This window comes from Schistocerca serialis, chromosome 9, assembly GCF_023864345.2.
Source record: "Schistocerca serialis cubense isolate TAMUIC-IGC-003099 chromosome 9, iqSchSeri2.2, whole genome shotgun sequence".
NCBI lineage: Eukaryota > Metazoa > Arthropoda > Insecta > Orthoptera > Acrididae > Schistocerca > Schistocerca serialis.
In genome coordinates this window covers 467,642,132-467,667,046 of record NC_064646.1, presented here as the reverse complement: position 1 = coordinate 467,667,046, position 24,915 = coordinate 467,642,132, and the positions used below count along the sequence as shown (strand labels likewise).

Below are 24,915 nucleotides of genomic sequence, written 5' to 3'. Positions count from 1 at the left end.
TCAATACAAATTCCCAATTTGCACCTCAGGCTACTTGGTATTCCCCACGAACTCTTAACAGCACTGCATAGACACTCAAAATGGGGATCCTGCCTGAAACCCAGGCATTGAGACTAATCAAGTGAAACTACAAGGGTTGGAACTTTAATAGTGGCAACTACTTATTTACAGCTCATACAAAATAGATACGTGTTTCACAGTTTTACTGAACTTCAGAGTAGTCACCAGCATTTTGTATAACTCACTGCCGCTTATGTGGAAGTCGTAGGATACTCTTAGCAGTGCTAGTTGTGTTGACAGAGCGGTGCAGTCTATTGCTTGATGAATTTGTAGCAGTTCTGAAGCAAATGCCATGAAGTGTTTCCTTCAGTTTAGAAATCGAATTGAACTCACAAGGGCTTAAGTCAGGGGAGTGCAGTAGGTGATATAGCACTTAGCAGCTCCATCAGTCAAACAAATCAGTAACAGATTGCACTGTACGTGCTTGAGCATTGTCCTGCAAAATGATGGTCAGGTCCTGCAGAAAACGTCATCACTTCTGTCTCTATGCTGTTCATTTTTGGAACACAACTTATGACCAGCTTAGAGACAGAAGTGATGACACTTTCTGCAGGACGTGACCATCATTTTGCAGGACATCGCACAGCAAACTGTAATTTTTGACCACAAAACATGTGGGGAATCAGTGCCCCCAATTCAAGTGGTGGTTTCACTAATCCATTCATGCTCCTCCTCAGGGCTTTCCATATCAATCCCAAGCAGTAATGTGTTTGATGTGATTTCCTCAGCCACTCATAAGCAAAGCAATTGATTTTAACACTGGGTATCACAGTTCTGACCTCCAGTGCAGAGGTGCCAAAGGATTGAAATGTGGGTAAGTGGGGCTGTGATGACCTACTCATCATGTGACACATCCACAATGATGTTGGATAGAATTGTGGCAAAATTTAGTGCTAATGTGACAACCATTAACCCACCTTCCACCTCACATGAACTACTGAGCCTGGCTCTTTTTCACACATGCAGAAACCTTGCTCTTTGAAGGATCGCTGAGCCCGAGGGTGAAGTTACAGTGCACCACTCTTTTGCACTATTACGGAGGAAAATTGAAGGTACCTTTGAGACAAATTTCAAATTGCTCCATCACAATGGGAGACAGTTACAGGGTTTTGAAAATAAAACACTTTTTTCTTGGTCAGTGTATATGGTGCATCAATCTTTATAATCCTGTATGAAATTCGCTCATACCCCTTTCACACTTTCCTCTTTAATGATGATTCAACAACATTGCTCATTTGCTGTAGATGCATATGGTATGTTTTTCTCTGAACACCAGCTTTAAGGAGTTATGCAGATTTATCTATACCAGTAATATTTTCAATTAACTTGCTGATTGTTGACATGAAATGTTTATTAAATACTTTGCACAGCTCCTGTGTGACAATGGAACTGTTAGTTATTCACCACAGAAGTGTAATCTGTTGAGTAACAACATTCTGCCCTGTTACCTCTTTGACATACAATTTCAATTTTGTTCCAAAACCTTCCGATTCTCTTCATATATTGAACTGTTTTAGCCTGTCTGATGATGTTCCTCAGCTCTTTGCAATATAGTCTGTAGTGAAGTTCTGTTACTGGGCTGTGATTACCCTACATATTACAATACAGGTCCCATTTCCTCCTACATGACATCTGAGTGCTACTACTTATGCAAATCAGTTCCTTATCAGTGCTGCATATCTGCCTGCATTTTTTAATAGTACAGAGCTATCAAAGAAAATGATATATGTTACAAAAAATGTTTTATATTTGTCATTCATGTTGTCCGTATTGTAGGCTTCTTGCAAAGTTTCCCCTCTGATGTAGGTTTAAGTGTCACACAATATGGATGACTACTGATTTATCTGTTGCAAATGGTGGCACATTTTAGGTTAGACAGCCTTTTGTGATCATACATTCTCTGTCATTCAGTTGATACTATCACCACAAATGTCGCACTTGATATGGATGATAACCAGTTTCTTATTTACTTACAGACAAGTTGTCGGGCGAACAATGGTCAAAGAATCACAGACTACACGACTGAAAAGTTCTTCACGTGTGCTTCCTCAGTGACACGTTCCAAGGAGAAAGATGTAATCTGCTACTAAAGTTGTATGCAACTAAATTACTACATACCTCTTTCTCTTCATCAACTTCATCCTCTTCGTCACTACCCGGCAATGACGTCGCAGGTGTCGTCGGTCGCGAACTGGCGGGAGACGGTGGTTCGGAAAGAGGGCGAGGGTATCTGAACTTGCCCAAGGCACCTTCGTCTTCCTCAGATGCCATGTCTGGGAATGTTCTCAGTAGGGCCTTCTGCCGTGCTTGTCTGTAGAACTGATAAAAAAAAAAAAACTTGCTATAATTTAGTGACACCTGTAAAGGTGGAATATGGTAAAGTCTGTGAAAATCTTCTCAAAGTGAATACTACTCACAACAAATTGAAATTAAGTGCATTATGCAGAGCTGGTAATTCACACACAGTAAAAATGATAAATAGCATCAGTTTCATAGAAATGTAACATTACTCAAATACACATCTCACAAGCAGTACTAGTGTGCTTTGTGTTCCATCAATTCCAAGAACTCTCTTCTTATTTCTGACAGCTCTGAGATGACTATCATCAGTAAGATAGGCACAGCAAATATTACAAAGCAGTATGTTCTTATCACAAATCTGTCCATACCAGCTGTTTTAAAAGTTGTAGACAATGACGCTCATTAGGTAATATTTGCAGAAGGCAGATAATCAATAGTTATGATACTGAGAAATACAGTGATATGTCACTGACTGGGAAAAAAACCACTGTAACAGAAAAAAAAGTTGCTAATATACAGGCTATCTGTGCTGCAGCTTGTGGCATTGGTTTAAGAACAATCTTGTGTGTGTGTGTGTGTGTGTGTGTGTGTGTGTGTGTGTGCGTGCACATGTGCGCGCACATGCATCTTGTTGGAAAATCCCCTGACATTCAATTCTGTCAGAAAAAATATTAAACAATACAGTTTTTTAGCTATACAAAATGACTTTTATAAAAGTTATTGTCAGGTGGTCACACTCTGAATTTTATGTCAATGGCATTGCAAAAATTGAGAAAAATGTTAATTCAAAAAATAAATGTTACTGAATCTGCTAAATCTACAAGACATCTACTAAACAATACAGGATTTAAATACAAGAACCTAAATGACAGTGGACAATTTTTTACTTGAATGTGATGACGTACTGGTTCTGGATGAAACTTTTTTACTTAAAACCATTTACTGAAGTACATCTGCCAGAATTCCAGTCTAAGTGGGAGTCTTGAGGTACCTGTTGGCTGTTGGAAAAAGAGCTCAAGGCCAGTTTTTTTCCCCCTTCTTTCTTTCTTTCTTTACTCTATTGGACATAGGTTCCACCACTGTCATAAACATCACTAAGTATCATTCGGTTGTCATGAACTGAGCTGCAACAATGAAAATACAGACGGCTGACACTGCCACTTGGCTAACCATGAAAAATACTGTTTTCTCACCTACAGACACAAGAGTTGAAATGTTGGATAAAATATGTTTAAAGGTAAATGTACTGACAAATGAAAGGGTACACCAAGTAGCCACAAGAAACAACAGGTTTAAAACCACAGATGTTGAACACTCACTGCAAGTGGCCTTGGAAAATAACACAATTGAACAATGACAGGAATGTTGAGAAAGAAATCAAAGACACTGCAATCGAGCCTTAATCATCAACTGCAATGACAACTCGTCAACTGCAGACGACGAGAGCAGTGGAGAAGGCTACACATAATAAAAATGTGATGATGAGGATGATAGCTGGGACATGTGAAACATTTTACACTTTTGTCTAAATTTACTGAGCAGTTATAGTATCAACTTTTGTATTGTAATGAGCAGTTATAATATCAACACTCATATACAACAGCTCGCTCGCCAATAGATCTGTACCTACAGATTGGAAAATTGCGCAGGTCGCACCAGTGTTTAAGAAGGGTAGTAGGAGTAATCCATCTAACTACAGACTTATATCATTGACGTCAGTTTGCAGTAGGGTTTTGGAGCATATACTGTATTCAAACATTATGAATCACCTCGAAGGGAACGATCTATTGATACGTAATCAGCATGGTTTCAGAAAACATCGTTCTTGTGCAACGCAGCTAGCTCTTTATTCGCACGAAGTAATGGCCGTTATCGACAGGGGATCTCAAGTTGATTCCGTGTTTCTAGATTTCCGGAAAGCTTTTGACACCGTTCCTCACAAGCGACTTCTAATCAAGCCTATGGGGTATCGTCTCAGTTGTGCGACTGGATTCGTGATTTCCTGTCAGGAAGGTCGCAGTTCGTAGTAATAGGCGGCAAATCATCGAGTAAAACTGAAGTGATATCAGGTGTTCCTCAGGGAAGCGTCCTGGGACCTCTGCTGTTCCTGATCTATATAAATGACCTGGGTGACAATCTGAGCAGTTCTCTTAGGTTGTTCGCAGATGATGCTCTAATTTACCGTCTAGTAAGGTCATCCGAAGACCAGTATCAGTTGCAAAGCGATTTAGAAAAGATTGCTGTATGGTGTGGCAGGTGGCAGTTGACGCTAAGTAACGAGAAGTGTGAGGTGATCCACATGAGTTCCAAAAGAAATCCGTTGGAATTCGATTACTCGATAAATAGTACAATTCTCAAGGCTGTCAATTCAACTAAGTACCTGGGTGACAAAATTACGAACAACTTCAGTTGTAAAGACCACATAGATAACATTGTGGGGAAGGCGAGCCATACGTTGCGTTTCATTGGCAGGACACTTAGAAGATGCAACAAGTCCACTAAAGAGACAGCTTACACTACACTCGTTCGTCCTCTGTTAGAATATTGCTGCGCGGTGTGGGATCCTTACCAGATGGGATTGACGGAGGACATCGAAAGGGTGAAAAAAGGGCACCTCGCCTTGTATTATCACGTAATAGGGGAGAGAGTGTGGCAGATATGATACGCGAGTTGGGATGGAAGTCATTAAAGCAAAGACATTTTTCGTCGCGGCGAGATCTATTTACGAAATTTCAGTCACCAACTTTCTCTTCCGAATGCGAAAATATTTTGTTGAGCCCAACCTACATAGGTAGGAATGATCATCAAAATAAAATAAGAGAAATCAGAGCTCGAACAGAAAGGTTTAGGTGTTCGTTTTTCCCGCGCGCTGTTCGGGAGTGGAATGATAGAGAGATAGTATGATTGTGGTTCGACGAACCCTCTGCCAAGCACTTAAATGTGAATTGCACAGTAGTCATGTAGATGTAGATGTAGAACTTTTGTATTGTAAACAAATGGTATTGTATCCATTCACAAGCAGAACTGATTTATATCAGATTGGATTTCATAGGAGACTGGTCTGCACAGTGACTGTACAATGACTTGGAAAACAAGGTAGGTATTTACAGCAATGACTCGCATAGTAATCCAGTTTTATTGAAGATCTAGGTTTCACTTATCTTATAGCTAATACCACTGTATTCAGAATATGTTGTATACACCAATTATCAACTTTTGGTGATGAGCTAATTGGCCTGAAATTCCAATAGTTATATTTTTTACCATGATGTGCATTTTTGTCACTGATTTACGTATATTTGCACTTCATATAATACCTAGCATTGTCTGTAACAATTTTACACACTATACCACAAATAAGGAATTTAATGACAATGCTTTTAAAATGATTTGAAATTCAAATAACGTACACATACATTACTTCCGCAACGGTATGACTGACATAGCCCAAATCAAAATTTCATGGTAAAAATGTAATTATATTGATCTGTACCATAACTCATGGTCTGAAGTGTCAGCAGCCACTCGCTAGGACACCCGATCAGAGCTATAATTCGTTGCACTGGCTGTACCGAAAGAAATGCAAAATTGGTCTTAGCTCCCTTACTAAATAACTTATATTGTAACTTCCTGGCAGATTCATATCAGCACACACTCCACTGCAGAATGAAAATTTCATTCTGGAAACTTAAATTGTCCCAGTTGCTGATGTATAGAAGACAAATGATTCACAATACGAGTGTTTCACAATTCTCTTATTTTTTGTTCCTTGAAAGTTGATAATGGATTCCAAGCAGAAGCAGCATAAGCCTCTAGAATGTGCATAGTGATGACACCACTGAAAACAGTATTAAGGGTAAGTAGGCACAGGTATTTTCAGAGAGTAAGCTAACAATGTAGTAGCAGACTTATCCCCATGGATACTTTTGACAACTAAATATAAACACACACACACACACACACACACACACACACACACACACAGAGAGAGAGAGAGAGAGAGAGAGAGAGAGAGAGAGAGAGAGAGAGTTGAAAGTGAGATATTATTCTGGTACTAGAAACAGTGATGAAATCTTTAATTATGCACATTCAGCAAATATTTTGTTTATGATTGCTAAAGACTATTACAAGGATGTGTATAGAAAAAGCCAACATGTAATCATTGGCTGCTGTAATTTACTGTATATAATTGTGCAATAAGATTATGGCACTTTCTTCTGTTCATTTTGCTATCTCTTGCTGTTGTCTGGTCATTTTCCTTTGCTTGTCATTATTAATCTGATATACTCAATGTGAGTAACAGCGAATTGGTGTACTCAGGTCTGTTAGTCTGTTAAATTTGATTTCTTCTGAAATACAGACTTAGCAGTAAATGTGGTTATATGCTTTTATTTATCAAAATGTAATTCCCATTTGCCACATTCTTGAGTTTTTAGCACAAGCTGCTGTAGAGACGAACATATCTAGTCTAGTCTAGTTCTCCGTCTCCAGGCCACAAGGGGCCCATCCGGACCATCTGACCGCCGTGTGTTGTCCACCATTACAGGGAAATTTCAATTTTCAGTAATTATGAAACAGAATGTAAAGTGCACAGACAGCTGCATTACCATTCCCCAGGAATTCTGAGAACTGACTACCACAAATATTGTCCTACAAAAGGCATAGAAGTGATGTAAGTAAAAAGTCCAGAAGCGATAACGGCTTAGCTCAAGGTTTAAGGTAAAATAATCAATTCTCAGTTTATACTGGTGTGAATGTGAAAGATATTGACACTTTTTTGCAGTAATGGAACTGTGATTTTGGTGTCTAATTCATACCTTATGTGCATGTAGGTACAGACACTTAATATTGTGAGACTGTTTTCCTTGAATAGACAGACTAAATTATTTTCACTTGTACCAGAATAATTTAAAATATTAACCTCCAATTACTTTTAATATATAAAGCACAGAGTAAAAAAGTGAACATATTATTTGTAGGCCCTACATGCAATGCAAAAGTGCACAAACAAGAACACACACAATTACTTTCGTGTTTATGGATAAGGTATGAAACTTTCTGATCTTAAAGAGTGTACAGCCTTTAAACGTTTATAACACACACCACTTGCAAAGACATTTTGTGTCCATAACAATAATAATTTCTCGTTCCAAAACACACTAAATAACTAACAAAAAAAGTATTAATATTTTCCATTAAGACATTACAAAAATGGTGCCACATTTAGGAGCATTGTTTTTTCAATTGTTACAGTACACAATTTCATATTGTTCTACAACCAATTATTTCAGTGCAGTAATTGTATTTGTATGTATTTGTTGCATGTTACACCTGACAGAGAGATCATGCCTGATATGAGGAAAAAGTTAGGTGGAAGTCTATGACTGTATACCACAAACAAAAAGTTCAAGGTAAAGGTAAGGTCAGCAGAGTTTAATTTCCCACCGTTGGAAATAAATAACTATGGATGCACAGCAGAACTATGGTAAGAGTAGTGACATTTCAGGCAATAGCATTGAATCATTTATAAGTGTGTTTTTTCTGTGTAGGATTTTATTGCATTTTTTGTGTGTATGTATCGTGAAGACTTGCTGTGACTTGTGTGACTGAAATGGTTAGACAGAGAAAACAAGTATAAGAGCAAGCTAGCAAAGGCTTATCTGACATTGAAACTGTGCCACCAACAGAGCACAAATCTAAGAATTTAGTATAATTTACAGGCGCCAGTAATTGGGCAGAATCCAGAATAAGTGAAATAGATGAACCATCTTTCCCCAGTGGCAGTATGATACAAAGCAAAATTATCATAGGGAAACTGATAGATTACCAGATATGGCTATTGGCTCATGCATAGCTGATCCTTTCACTGAGCTCTTACGTAAATTACAAGCGAGAGACCAAGAATGCAAATGGTTGCAAGCTGAAAGAGAGAAAAAACATGACTGTTGACTGCGAAAATGCAAAAATAAAATCCCAGAGGAAATTAAAGGAATTGGAAGCACATAAAGATTTGCCACAGCTTGTGTAATTTTTGCCTGCAAAAATAACTGCAGTGCAGACTGAGCAATTAAAGGTAAGAGAGAATGTAGCAGAAGTCACCAAAAGGTTTGATAATTTAGCTACTGAAGCTAATAAAAGTGTAGAATGCAAATGTGGGAAAGAAGTTGAGAAATGTGACAATAGCTTTAACCAATAGCTGCAGACTAAAGGTAACTAAATAACTGATCATGTTGAAAACCAAATCGAAAATGTGGTCCAATGCATAACAGGTAAAAATAGACATAATTACAATGCCAATCTCAGATGTGCAATGCCTGTGTCAGATGACACAATGTTAAGAAACAAAATTAACGCAACAGTTTGGCAGTGGACTGCTTCAGAGGGTGCAGGCATAGATGATATGCTGTGAATGGTAATAGGCAGAATGCAAACATTTGTTCAGATGCACAGACGGATATGGTAATACATGCACTTTCCCGAGCAAACTGACAACAAAACGTATGCAACTATCCATGTGGACAAATGCAGTAAAATGCTCCCAACTTTCTGTGTGGGCAGATGCTACAAAATGCCTTTCATTCAAACAATTGTAGTCACCATCCAATGCAACACTTCGTTTGAGAGGGCAGTGCCTCCAACATCAGCATTGGCACTGGAAAAAAGTCTGATAAAGAGGATTAAATTTCATCTATTTATACATGACAAAAAATTTGTACAGCCTGTAGTTTTCATATATAGTTTCAAAAATATCCTGTCCAAAATACGGAGTGAGAGGGAACGAACACATTTCAATCCAGGGAGAACCTGCATTGTGGGAAACACAAATTTCTGAAACTTGTGAAATGTAAGAAAAGTTTGAAAAGGCATTGTTGGCCAAATTTTGGTCAAACAGGATTCAGGTGCACTCACTAGAACAAGCCTATTCACCAAAACTTTAGGATTATAAGCAAGGGGCACTCCGAAATTACTTTCAATGATATATCAATAAGACTCTTTATTGGGGTGAGCCAATCTCCAATAGAGATGTTATTACATTTTTGAAGGCAAGACTGTCTCACAATATAAAGGAGAAATTGATAAACATGTCAAAGTGACACAGACCAGTTTATGTCTGTGCTCAATTCTACAGACTTAACAGAAGAGGATTTAAAGCACAGTAGCAAGCATAATAATGGCAATTTGTCACTATCTAAGCATGACAAAAGGAACCATTCGCCACATAACAATGGGAATGGTAAATGAAAAATGATTACAATAATAATAATAATAATAATAATAATAGATCACGTAATGGATATAGTAATAATGGCAACAACCAGTCATTTAATAGGAAGAGATGACATGAGGATAGGAATCACTAGCTCAAATAAGAATCCAAAATTGAAAAACTCTAAGCAAGGAGGTTATTCTGCTCCATGGAGTACTAATCCACAACCTATCCAGAATAACAGTCAAGCTTCCTAATGGATTAAATCTACAGGCACCTCAGTGGAACAATGGCAATCAAGGCCATACATATTGCACACGAGTAGTACTGCATACTGCAGCATCACTTCCCAACTTTAATAAGACCTCCAGGCATGCTACAGCAAGTTTTGCACAATACGGTCCCCTACATAAAAACCGCACACAGACTGCCTGTGTCCTACCAGGCGAGAAGGTTGTCTCCTAGACACTCCGCCATTGCTAAAGCGGAATTCGACACAATATTGCAAGAAGCCATTATCTGACCTTCCAGCAGCCCACGGGTGTCTGCGCTACATTTATACCCAAAAAGGGAGGAGCCCGTCATGCGAGTGATTACAGAGTGCTCAACTCGTGAACCGTGCCTAGTCTCTACCCACAGTCACTATTAAGAGCCACGTGCTGCATACAGCCACCATATTCAGTATTGCAAAGTGTGCCAAGGCATATACCTAGATTCTCATGCCAACAGAGGACACTCTCAAGACTGTAATTATGATGCTACTTGGGTTTACAACCTTTGGGCTACGTAATGCTGCATAAAATTGGCAGCAGCTCATTGACTGTCTTGTTCAAGCTGACCTTTTGTTTAGCCTCTTTGGACAACATCTTAGCACATTCCTAGCCCAAGGATCAACATCGCCAGCACCTGAGAGAAGTTTTTGAGCATTTTAGAAAGTACAGCATGGCATTGAACACACAGAAATGTGTGTTTAGACAACCTGAATTTTAATTCCTAAGTCACTGAATATCTTGAGCAGGCTCATGACGAGTCACTGAGAAGGTTGAATCCACATTGCAGCTGCCTAAGCTGTCTACAGTAAAAGAGCTACACATGTACTTGGGAATGCTCAACTTCTACCAATGGCATTTAGTAATTTACTACACACTGCAAAACAACTCCATCCATGGGAGGGTTCAAATGGTTCAAATGGCTCTGAGCACTATGGGACTTAACAGCTTCTGGTCATCGGTCCCCTAGAACTTAGAACTACTTAAACCTAACTAACCTAAGGACATTAAACACATCCATGCCCGAGGCAGGATTCGAACCTGGACAGTAGTGGTCGCGCTGTTCCAAACTGAAGTGCCTAGAACCGCTTGGCCACACCGGCTGGCTTATGGGTGGGCAATGCATTTTTTGCACAAGCCATCACCTTCCTAGCAGAGTTGGAGAACATACAATTGGGAACTTTTAGCCATATATTAAGCAAACAGGCAATTCCAACCACAGGTTGAGGCAAAAAATTCACGATATACACCAAGCACAGGCCCTTAACATGCGCTCTCAAGAAAAATGGCAATACTTGCTCCCTGCAGCAGTACAGCAAATTGGAATTCATTAGCCATTTCAGTACAGACATTTGCCAGATATCAGGCATCACTAACGTGGTTGCAGATTCACTCTCAAGTGGTGAGTGTCTCATGGCCTAGGACATGGCACTTGCCAATGCACAAGAAGAAGATCTGAAGCCCACCATACTGAATGATGAGACTGCGACACTTAAGATACAGCTAATCAACATGCCTGGCAAGAACATTAAATTGTATTGTGAGGTGTCACACGGCAGATCACTTCCTTTTGTCCCTATTGCATTTTACAGGCTGACGTTCGTGGCTTTAAACAATCGTCGTCACTCTGGAGTCCGGTCAACATTCGAGGTGGTATCTTAATGGTTCGTGCAACCAGGCTATAGAGAGACTGCCACGAATGGACAAGAACTTGCCAGCATTACCAGCTTGTCACTTTTATCCCTGATTGGAGAGTTCCCAGACACTTCTTCACACTTCACAAACATTTACACTGATGTGGCAGGACCATTTCCTGCCAGCGTTCTATATTCACAATAACTGAGGGATATATGTAATGGCCTGAGTCAGTACCTACAGATATCATCTCTGCAAAAACTCTAGTTACTGCTTTCACGTCGAGCTGACTGGCAATGACCGGCTGTCTGTTCCATATCACTGCTGACAGAGGCAGAAAGTTCGAGTCAGACTTGTTCACACAGTTGGCAAAGCTCTGTGGCTATGTCCATCACATGACAACCAGTTATCATCTGGCCAGCAACAGAATGGTGGCATATCAGTTCTGGATGCTGAAGACTGCACTAATTTGTTTGCACTGCTCACAGTCTTACTGGGCCCAAGAGCCATGTACAAACTAGATATAGAGTCTTCAGCAGCAGAATTTGTTTGTGCCAAGACTTTACACCTGCCAGGGGAGTTAGTCAATGCCAGCCTACTGTCAGAATTGGATGGAGGCATCACCCACCTATTGGTCAAGAGCTGCACACAAGGCAGGCGTGGCATCTCGACTTCTAACCCCGCCACCACATTGAATCACTGCAGGGCCTACATGCACCACCTACTCTGCATGACATGTCTAGTTCCAGTCCCGGTTCAGAGAAGATGCTTTGTGACCCACTTTCACCAAAGGGACTCTGGCAGCAACCACTACACATGTCAGCTGCTGTCACCAAGTTTGTGTCCGTCACTTGAAGCACTATGTTACTGTTTATTACTTATTCCTTGGAGTTTTAACTTACTCAGTTTATGTTTATTCATTTATCTTCTTGCTGTTTATCAACAAGTCACCTATAGCAACTGATTGTTTTCCTTCTGTTTGGATTAATAAAACTATTCAAGTCTATTCACAGTGTGGGACTGAGCACTTATTAATTGTGAGCAGTGCTACACAATGTAATATTCCCATCAGTAGTTATTTATATGGTACAATAAAAAATGCCTACTTCCCAATGAACAGTGTTACTAAGTAGTTATGTGGTCAGAAAAGGAAGAAACAAGAACAGAGACTACATTAGTACAATGTCACACATAATTGATCCTTAAAAAATATCACGAGTTTGTCACACCGATATATTATTTTACCACCACCACAAAACCCCTTCCTCTGTCTGACCACATAAAAGAAGGTTCCTATGATATGCGTGTTTGTTTCTTTACATTTACAAAAGTCATTAAGGATGTTTCATAAACAAAAGGAAGTGAAATGCATATGGCATAGAAACAAACAGTTGTTTTTTATTTAAGTACATAGATGGACGTCATATCCAAAAAGTAGTAATAATTTAAAGATGTGAACTTTACTTAGCATATTATCAGACAAACTGCTTTTGCGTGCATATATTTTTATAAAATCACTGGAGATGGTGAAACAATTTTGTCTAGTTCAATATCCTATGTCAACAAGTATTTCAGCCATACTGCAAATATCAGATTCTTGACTAATTACTTTTGCTATGTTTTTAGCCTCTGGTGATGTGAATGTTAATTCGTATTACATCTGTGAGGTGAGTGTAGTATTTTTAAATTACTCTTCATAAAAAATTACATTTTTTAAGGAAGTGTAAGGTTAATATTTAGTATTTAGGTCTATTAAATATTCCATTCCCAACCTTTACATTCTCTGAATTTGTTCTGAACCAAAATTATTTCTTCTTGTTACAGTGTCCTGTATTTTCAGAATTCCTATTACACAATTCTGATTGAATGAGTAGATTCTATCAGTAACATAGTCCTGCTTTAACCGTTATTAGGTAGCTTATTGCAGTAGTTTTCATTTTCATTACTCTCATATTGTTCTGTAACTATAGTTTCAGATATCGTTGTAATATCAAACAATACAAATCATTTAACTCAAATTTTGGCAGCACATGTTTGACTGTTGTGAGTTCTTTGTCCTGTAAGCAATTTCATTTATGGCAGTCAGTTTACATGTGGTCTAAAAAAACTGGTCTGGCTAAATTTTCAGGACACAGCTTTCAAATACTGAAGAAGACAATATGTTACATGGACATGCATTCGTAAGCACTTTATTTCCATGTTAAAACTAATTTTACAACTCTGCATAGTAAATTAATCATGGGTTTACACAGGAATAGAATGTACCAGCATATCACATTGAACTCTTTCTTTTTTTTTTTTTTTTTTTTTTTTACACAAAATGTTCATAGCGCAGTTTGGCACTGGTACGTACGTCAACTTGTCACATTAAATCATAGAAGAGCTGACAGATCCTCTTAGTATTGTGTACAGTTTTGCAGCATTCCAGAACTATGGCTCTAAGACACACTGGATCTCATACCTAGGTTTGATGCGCATGAGCTTCCAGATGCCCCACAAATCTAAGTCTTGTGTTCTGATCCAGAGAATATGGAAGCCACAAAACTGGGCCATCTTCTGTTCTCCATCCATCACAGAATGTCATTTAGTGCCAATGGACATGTAGATATAAATCTACATTTATATTCTAAGTCACCTCATGCTGTATGTGGTCGAGAGAACTTATAGTACCACTACGATCCTCACCTCTCCCCCCCCCCCCCCCCCATTTCGTTTGCGAATGGCACGATGGAAAGAACAATTGTTGGTGAACCACTGTGTGAGCTCAGATTCCTCTCCGACTGCCTCACTGTATACATATATGGGAGGAGGAAGTAATATGCTCTCCAGCTATTTCCAGAATGTATGCTCTCAGAATTTCAATGCTAATGCACAACAACTGTCTCATTGCGACTGCCACCAGAATTTGTTGAACATCTCCACAACATTTTCACACTGACTTAAAGAATCCAATGACAGAATATGCCACACTTCATTGGATTGTCTGTCTCTTCTATTAACCCTTCCTGGTTATGTCCCTAGGCCTATGAGCTATACTCAAGAATTGTGAAAGAAGTGTCTTTTTCACCACTTCACTGCTACAAAACTCAGCTAGCCTTTTCCTACTGCAAATTATGGATAAAGCGCAACAGGCGGATTCCATACCACTAGATTTCATACAGTATTTGACATTGTGTTGCACTGTCAACTGTCAATGAAGATATGATCATACATAATAGATTCCCAGATGTGTGAGTGGCTCTAAGACTTCTTAAGCAATAGAACCCAGTACATTGCATTTGGTGCTGAGTGTTCATCAGAGACAACAGTATCGTCAAGAGTGCCCCACAGAAGTTAGACAAGAGCTGTTTTTTTCTGTAAACATGAATGATCAGGTAGATGGGATACGTAGCAGTCTCCAACTGTTTGCTCATGATGTTGCTCATGATGATGGGTGGTGGTGGTGGTGGTGATGACAACGATGATGATAGTGACGACGAAGTGTACAGGAAGGAGTCAAAGTCGGGTCACTGTAGAAGAATACAAGATGATGGACTAAATTTCTAGTTGGTGTGATGAATGGCAGGTAGCTTTAAATGTAGAAAAATGTAAGTTAATGAAGAAGAGTACAAAAAAGCAAACCCACAATGTTTGAATATAGCATTAGTACTGTGCTGCTCGACACGGTCATGTTGATCAAATATCTAGATGTAACATTGCAAAGCGATATGAAATGGAACTACAAAGTCAGGCTGGTAGCAGGGAAGGTGCATGGTTGACCAATTTATAGGGAGAATTTTGGAAAAGTGTAGCTCAACCATAATTGAATGGTCATGTAAGGATTGCTGTAATAAAGGCAAATGGTCGACTGATTGACACTTAACACTCTCAAATGTAATTCTGAGTTAGAAGTATACATACCCAGTTATGCTTTGTTAACCATCTTGCAAAACTAATCACTTTCAAACACAATTAATCTGGGGGGGGGGGGGGAGGGGGGACGCTCAAAATTCTGTGGAGAAATCCACCCCCAGTCTCCCTTACTACATGCAGCATGGAATTAACTCACCACCTTTCCTACTTAATACCTTAATAGTTGTGCCACTTCATTCCATGCTGACACCTACTACCACAAGTGCTTTTTATCTGTATTTGATCATTGTTCCATAGTGGGGAATTTTGTAGTATGAAATTGTCCACTATATCAGTGTTTGATTTAGAATACTCACTATACCGAGATTTCTCCAGTCGAGTAGGTCACTCAGTCGTTCTGTTCGGTTTCGCTGAATGATTCGCTGTCTTCGATTCAGTCGTGCAAAATCATACATGTAGCTTGCCAATTGCTGCACAGAGCCTTCAAGAGATATATAGCGCCTATCTACAACATAAATACCATAGCTCATGGGGTCTGCGATGTGTTCCTGCATGAAGCAGCCAAAACCTGGAATGAAAAATGGAAGCTGTAAAACACCTGTACAGAAAGTTGTGTTTTTTTAACACAAAAATCCCTAGAGAAAAAGATCAAGGAAACAACCATACTCCTCACATTGGAAGGTGGAAAAATCAGCTACAGTCAGTTCCATAACAATAGTGTTTGCAAGTCTGTGAGTGTAAGAACTTCTCAAGGTATTTGATTTACCTCTACAGTTCCTATATTTTACAGCATGATGTGCAACTTTATCAGTAATTCAACAGACAGCACCGATTCTGTTATGTTCGACAATACAAGATATATTGCAGCGATTATCATTCTGCAGTGATTATTATTCTGCAGAGAAACTGTGTGGCAAATGTTCACAATTAATAGATGTTATGAACTGTAGTAACCATTATTTGCCCCAGATGATTCAGTAAGATACAACTGAAAAAGAAAAAGTTTCAGCACTGAATGAAAAGAGAAATTCTGAAACACAAATTACTTAATCCACAGTGGAGGTAAGGTACATGTCAATCAGGTTGAAATTAAATATGTTAGTAAACAAGTCCTTTCACCCAGCTTACTTTATTAAGATATATCATGGTGCATAATTTTTGTAGAACTACTGTCTTAAATATACAGTAATTTATCAGTGAGTCATATTTTTCACACAATTATTTTGAAAATACAGAAAAAGAATGTGGAAATGAAACAGCATTGGAGGAAAAGCAGAGATCATGTAAAAGAAGTGAATAATAGTACTAGAGATTATGTGGGATGTCTACAACAGATAAACTGATTACAAAAAGTAGTTAACTAGACAATTGTGCCCAGAGGACAGCCGATGCTGACTGTCCGTGGGGTAATCCTCTGCTATACAGTGCCATTTGGATGCAGTATGGAGGGATGTGGGGTGAGCACCCCACACTCCTGACTGCCAACAGTTTTTATAGACCTCGGAGCCGCTGCTCCTCACTCAAACAGCTGTTTGATAGCCTCAAGAGACTGAGTTCTCCCCATTCCAGTCCTACCAGTGTAGAAAAATCCCTGATAGAACTGCCCTGCAGTCAGACACAGTGACCACTCAGCTATGGAAGTAGGCATATATTAATTACAAAGCAAAAATTAATTTTACAAACAACGAGTGATTGCAGCTGGAAGAAATTGTTGACAGGTGAACGTAAAGTCTGTGAAAGGGGGGGTGGGGGGGGGAGGGGGGGGGGGGGGGCAGTGCTGAGGGAAGTAGGATTTAGTATCTGCCTCAAAGAAGAAGCAAAACACACACAATAAATATTTAATTGATGATACATATAAACATATTATTAGGCAGCAATTTATGGAATATTATTAACGATACAAGGAAATATCATCTTTGCAAAAACTTCATACCCTTCCTCTCACAGAGCTGCACTTTCAGGTTAGCAACAGAACAGAAAAACTGTTCTGTGTATTGGTTTTGGTTTTAAAAAGTTCCAGAATTACAAAGGCATTATGTGCAGATGAGATAATGTACTCACATAAAAAGCACATCACATTAGATTTTTTTATGAAAAAAAAAATGAAACTTCAGAATTAAAGTGACCAGTTGCTTGTTTAGAAAAACCATGGATTCAAACACGTTATACTATGAATAAATGATAGCTATGTGATGTTTAGAGAAACCATGGATTCATACACATTATACTATGAATAAATGATGTCAAAGGGACTGTGTGTGAAGAGTATTGTCAAACAATAGTTTCCAGTCAATGTTTCACCGTTGTAAATGCAGGCTGTGATGGGAGTTCTGTTCTGTATTCACTACTTCTAAATGACTGCAACAACAGAGCTCTGAAATGGATATAAAAAAAAATTAAAATATTTAGAGACAAGCTTCTAGTATTAATCAAAGAGCAACAACTCCATTCTGTTAGTTCCACTGACAAAATTTTGCAAGAAAATGGTTTCCTCCTACTGATGCTGTTCCACCTAGACCTAAATCATATAAAACTCTACTGGAATCTTAAGAAGAATAAATACATAGTTGTAATCTTACAGCACCTCACTCTCCCACTTGAAAAAATAACAGCCAATACTTTTGTTGTTAATAAATAAACATCTTGTTTAATCCTACCTGGCGGAAGTCCCTCAAAGTGACATCAGTTCTGCAACTTGTGCCACAGTTTCACTGCTTCCATATTCGAGCAGCTTTTCAGTTAACCACAAAAGGCTGACTGGAGCTTCGAAAGACATTTTCACCAGGTAAAAATTACACTGGGAATAAAATCCGGAACCTCCATGTTACTTGCCAAACACACTAACCACAAGACTGTGCAGTCAGCACTTTTGCTATTGTAACATCACACGACAATAAAGGTTGTATGTCATGTCAAACAAATATGTGAAAATCACCGGAGGAGAGATACTTTGACAAGGAAACAAAAAATAATAAAATCAGTTGGGATAGATTTGAAACTAATGCTGTCATCTTCAACTGAAACAGGAGATGACGAATCGACAAACACAGCTAAGGAAGAAGTGACATCACTGCGGGAGTTAGTTTTAGGTATACTGTCACCTCAATGTTGTGAGCAACTGAGATAAGATATCCTATACTGCTTTGTGTTGTTCTTCTGAATAGGTGCTTCATTCAGTGGCACTTACAGTTATGTAGTACTTATGTCACAGTGCTCACTTTTAAAGCTACAGGAGTGTCTGCTGTTGTTACCTCCCCTCCATGCTTCTCAGGTAATAAGAGCACATAAATCTATGATGTGGACAACTGGACAGAAATAGGTTATGGTAGATCTAGGCTAGGTATAAAATAATAGTTTGGTAATGAATTCTTCCATCACATCCCGGTAGAAGCATTACATGTAGGAATGAGAAACAAACCATGTTTTGTTCCACTAGTTGTACTGATATTTCTGAAACAAAATGCATGTGGAAGAGGTTCTTATTCAATTATTTGAAAACTGACATTGTAACTGTCTAATGATCTGAAGTGAAAAACTTCACACCAGATGCGATTCCACTACATAGGTAAGAAAGATGATGATGATCGGTTTTGTTGGGCACTCAAATGCGCGGTCATCAGCGCCCAAACAAAGTCCCAATTTTTCACACCGTCCAATTATTTTACTCAGTCCAATTAAGCCACTGTCATGAATGATGATGACGATGATGATGACACAAACACCCAGTCCCCAGTCAGAGAAAATTCCCAACTCGGCCGGGAATCGAACACGGGACCCCGTGATTCAGAGAAGATAAGAAAGAGAAGCTATGAATTACAATTTGTCACTCAGGCAGTTTAGGGGTAAAGGCAACAGCTCACCAGATAGCAGAGGCTCTGAGTCATTGACAGGCACACAAGCTAGACTGTAAACTTTACTAGCTTTCAGACAGATCCTTTCTTGAGCCAAGGAACACTTATGAAGGGCTTCAGAGGTAAGTTATACATCCTGCCCACACTAACACCATTGTGCAACAAGAGTGGTGCACAGTCAGAAGAGAATACACATTCTGCACTTCCTGTACAGACAGTTCTGCTGTCGCATGGATGAGAGGTGCATCAGTGTGTGGGATGGAAATGGCCATGCAGTGGGAAACACACTACAAAGTTGAAGTACATGGGACAGTACAATTCTTGTGGACAAAAAGTCTAAGCTGCACACAGATTCACAGCGAAATTCTGATGCTACATAGATAAATAATGATGTCACATCCAGCCATAGCAAAATGGTGCTGACAATTTGATCGAGGCTGCTCAGATGCAGATGACTCATCGGGAAGGAAAGACGTCGATATCAATCACAGACAACAATGTGTACGCGATTGAGGAACCCAGTCGCAGCAATCACAGACTTTTCCAATGGTGAGGACATTCACGCGGCAGTTTTCCAATCACTTCGTAATTGAGGACCAGATTTTTATCATTGAGGACCTGAATTATTGGTACAATATTCTGACCACTGTTAACAGAGACTTTCTATGTTGAGAAAGTAGTGTTTCATATCTGTGTCACTTCTGAACTGTAGTGCACAATCCAATAGAAGTCACTTGATGTGCATGCCTTGAATAAGGTTTTTTCTGAAAGCTAGAAAATTTTGCAGTCTGGCTTGTGTCTGTTGACAACTCAACACCTCTACTATCCAGAAAGATGTTATCCATACCCTTAAGGTATTTGCATTCTGCCAGAACTTTTCATACCAAATTTGTCACTTGTGTTGAATGTGGATAGCTATTTTGTTTGAGCTATATATTTAATATTAGAAGAATAGCTGATAACTAGAATGGTGGTGTATATTGCAATATACTTGACACGCCTAAAATATTTGAAGAGCTTAGATCAGCTTTAATACTGTTGAACTGAATAATAGAATATATATTGTCTTGGTAGTGTTAATGATGAAGTCATGGCTTGCATTGCCACTAATGGAGAAATATAACTAAAAGAAGCAGCAGCAACAACAACAACAAAAAAGAGTTCAGAATTACTGGAACCTGATCACAGACAATAATCGTATGTGGTGGGTTGAAACAGGTCATCCCCATCAGAAATGGTGTCCTGGAATGAACACTACACATCATGAGTCATCGCTGGCATATGTTTGAGGATGCAGTACCGTATTTACTCGAATCTAAGCAGCACTTTTTTTCTGGTTTTTGTAATCCAAAAGACCACCTGCGGCTTATAATCGAGTCCAAAGTAAGTGGAAGTTGTGAAAAATGTTGGTAGGTGCCGCCACAATTAACTTCTGCCGTCGAATATATGTAGCACTACACAGGCATGCTTTGCAGGCACAAAGATAAATACTGGCGCCAAAACCTCTGCGTCAGTGAATAAAAAGAAAAAAAGGTGGAAGACGAGCTTTTTTTTCTCTGCCCCGAGTTTCGACCACTGCATTTTCATACATTGTCCAACGAGGTAAATACAAATTCCGTATTGCTCATCCTCGAATGTAGCAGAATTTCAATGTAATACGAAAATCCGACTGGCAAGACTGTTTGGGATGTTTGTCAATATGGCCAACTCTACGTTCTGAATTCTTTCCTACCTGTGAGAAGAGATGGTTCCTAATAGGAACTTTTATGAATTGTGAATCACATGCATTATTCTCTTCACCAGAAGAATAATACGAACATAAACATTTTGCCATGTATTCTTTCGTGTTTGCTGCTATCTCATTTAAATCCTGTCTGCCTAATAAACTACGAAACTAGAGTGAGACAACAGCAAATGCGGAAGAATATACATACCATGTCATGTTTATATTCATATTATTCTTATGCCTAATAGTGATACAGTCAGAAATGAAGTATGGCAATTGACTAGATTTTTAAATCTAAGATGACTAATTTCTGTGCAGAATGTAATGTACTAAAGAGGCGTCTGCAAAGATTTTCAAATGGGGAAAAATTTTCGCTAAACTCTCGTTCAGATCATCATCTCTCATATGCAGTCTATTATTTGGTTCTTGTTTATCATTATCAAAGAAAGCAGAAGTATAAGTAACAACAAATAGCGGTCTCTTGCCATTGTTTCACTAATGATTCCTCCTCCTCCCCCCCCCCCTCCCCTCCCCTCTCTCTCTCTCTCTCTCTCTCTCTCTCTCTCTCTCTCTCTTTTATTGTAAGCGGCGGTAGCGTGCACAAAAGCAAGCCATGCCGCAAGCGGCGACAGGCCGTAAACCCTCATTTTCAGAATGCGACAAACAATGCATGACACATTAAAATAATGCATTTTCAGCTTAGAGTGACGTAAACCCCTATAACAAAGAGAACGGCACTTATCAGGTCAAAGAAAAATAAGCAATCAATTCAAACCAGACGAAGCACGTGAAAAAGGCAGGGTACCCGTATAAATACGGACAGAGTGCCTGACGCATAGCAATGGCTACCTGGTAAAGCTTAACTGCTAAGCTTACGGCTCGAACCAAAGTACTATAGCTGTATCGTCATTCATTCGACCTAAATTGTGTCTCATATTACAATGGACCAACTTTGTTTCGATTTGGAGATGCGGCCTAAAACTTCTCTCTCCCCTGAATTTCGAGTCTCAAATTTCAGGTGCGGCTTAGATTCGAGTAAATACGGTAAATGCTGGGATAACATGGCAATTGAAAGTAAGCTACATAAAGTACTATTAAAGTCATACAAACCAACATGACTGTATTAAAGAAACTAGAAGCAACTTTAAGTCATTATGAAACAAAGAAAATGAGGTAATATGTTGTGAAAATAAAGGTGGTGGTGGTGGTGGTGGTGGTGGTGGTACAGTGATGATGTCAAAACACTGGAAAAAGGGAACAAAAATTAGAGGAAAAGTCTTTACACCAAAATGCATAGCTGATCACTTATTAGGGAGCAACTTTGAAATCAAACAATCTTGAAATCAAACAGTACATAGAGTTCCACAACCGGCATACATCAGTGACATAAAAAACACATTAAAAGTGTCCACAACAAAATTGTGGCTACTATTGATCCAGGAAAGTGAACTTGATGCTTTGTGAGATTAAGTTCTTTGACTAGGATAGTTCTGTTCCACTATTTGCTTGCATGTAGCTTGATAGTGTATGTTCGTATCAATAAAAGTATGTATCAAAATGTTCTGTTGGTTTCATATGTTTATCATCATCAAATCAGGAGCAGAAACCCACAAAATAACTAGATCAAAAAGAAGTATAAGACAAATAGTTTAATTTTGTGAAAGAGGCAACTAAATGGACAAACAGAAACCATCTGAAATTGACAGGCATCACACAAGAAGATGCCCAGAACAAGGAAATTTTTCAATGAAAATTTTAACAATAGCATGATTAGCAGGAGAGAAAACCCAAAATGAAGGCCAGGACAACTTTGAAGTGGGGTAATAACTCACAGCAAAAGAATTAAAGACATGGGCACACAGAAAGGCCACCCAATGTTTCCAAGTGTTCTGTGAAATCCTAAATGGGAAAATACAGTCAAGATTATTCTTTACTTACAAGTATAACACACTTGATAGTAATCTCAAACAATAAAAACTCCAGGTTCACATACCAACAATATAAGAGAAAGGACAGATTGCTATTCAATGTAAAGATGACACACTGATTTGCTGGCAGGCGCAATAAAAAGGGTTATGATTTACATTTGGCCAAAGCCTTCTTCAGAAAAGAAACACACATTCATTCATAAAAGCAAGCACACCTCACGCACATGAATGCAATCTCCAGCAGTTTGGACTCTCCTGTCTAAAAATTAATGTGTCATCTTTATGGTGATTAGCAATTTACCTCTTTCCTTTGCTTTGTTGATAGTAACCACACACAACCACAGAAGATTTAGTGGACAACACTGACAACACTGTGTAGAGCATCGAAATGAATTTTTCCTCCTCCTTTTCTGGATCCTGTCTATTGCATTTCTGTACTTTTTCTTACTACATTCACCAAAATGATTATAGGTGTTACATTGTTACAACATGTTATGAAATTTTTTGAGGGCTGAATCAATTATTTCCTTTATTTGAGCAACAGGCTCTCTAATCAATCACTGCCTGAATAAAATTTGTAAATTACAGTGTTATACATAGCAGTTGGGATTATATTTACTGGTGACAAAAACACCCAAACACCAGTGATGGGACCCGCATAAAGACTTAACAGTGTTCACTGGGCATCAGTAGCAAGAATGGTCACCGCCAAGGCATGGAGAGCTAAATAAACAAACAGGAAAGTTCTGTGTTTCATAACTTAGATGACGTGAATGTACTGCCATTTCTTATAAAGGTGGTATAATCACCTAATAAACAGAGTGAACACACAGAGGAGTTGGCACTCACATTTATGAGAATTTTTCATAAACCCTCGAAAGAAATTTATATGGTGTTGTAATTGTTTAATCCCCTCACTCATTTTGCCCAGAATACTTCATCAGCTATATTCCTCAATTTACTACTTGCTTTCTGCAATCAATCAATGTATAATTTTCAACATACAGTGCATCATCCTCACTTGCCCAGTAATGCTTTAGAATTACATTTCTTCAGAACATATATACTAACTGGATTACAAAGTAACAAGTAACGTGCACAAGGCCACACATTCTTTGTGGTAGTAAAAATATCATCTTTGTGCCACATTTCCCGAAGTCTTCATTAGTCCACACACATGTATACATTGCAAGAAAATTGCGTTAGTCATCATCTGCTACAAAAATCGTGTTAAATTAACTACACATATATAATTATCCAATGTGTCAAATTGTTTACAGTAATGATCCTCATGATCACAACATAAATTTTTCCTAAATCTGGTCTACTTAATTACTCTCTCTTCAAACTAAGAAATACTCACCACTACCATTACAAATTAATAAACTATTAATAACTTAGAAATTGTGAGACTTATTATGATGTCATTACCTGAGAGATTTGTGGTAATAGATGGTATTCCCATAACTGTACACTCTGCTGGTGTGTAACCCCACGGCTCGTAGTAGCTCGGAAACACTCCAAGGTGACAACCACGCACAAACTCTTCATAATCGAGACCGAACAGTGGATTGGTGGAGGACATAAACTCTGGATGAAAAACAATCTGCAAAGAAGCACAATGCTCTTAGTCACACAGTTGCAGCTTCTCTCAATATTTACTTCTGCTTAAATAGGCTTCATATGACAAAATGATGAAATGAAAATAGTGGAATCTTATTCACAACATTGTGCAGATTTTACAAATATTAGATAGTAAGGGATGTATTTGGATCAGGAAATTGAGGAGGCAAGAGAGAATGTTGTCATAACTGAAGACTAGTAACCTTAATATTTTTACACAGAAATGGGGATTACAAGAATAATATAAAACAAAATAAAAATTATCTGTAAAAAGCTATAAAATTCCAAAACATAAGTTTTACACTTTTCCAAACAGTAAACCACACTGACACCCTGTAACATTACTCACTGTCACTCTCCTTGGCAATAATGTTCCTTCATCAAGAGCAGGCATTGCCTGCAGGGGGAGCAACTGTTAAAACTAAGTTTTTGAAAACAGCCAGAAGTCACACTTTGTATTTAC

The 24,915-nt window shown here is 38.6% G+C and overlaps 1 protein-coding gene across 1 annotated transcript in view; it reads right to left on the bottom strand.

The window, feature by feature from the left end:
* Positions 1-24,915, bottom strand: part of LOC126418576 (glycogen [starch] synthase) — a 124,733-nt gene that overhangs the window by 7,546 nt on the left and 92,272 nt on the right. Inside the window, exons 10-12 of the mRNA XM_050085393.1 lie at positions 24,261-24,435; positions 15,681-15,892; positions 2,179-2,379 (exon numbers count right to left, since the gene is read on the bottom strand). Coding sequence (XP_049941350.1) covers positions 2,179-2,379; positions 15,681-15,892; positions 24,261-24,435 — 588 coding nt within the window. The remainder of the gene's footprint in view (positions 1-2,178; positions 2,380-15,680; positions 15,893-24,260; positions 24,436-24,915) is intronic.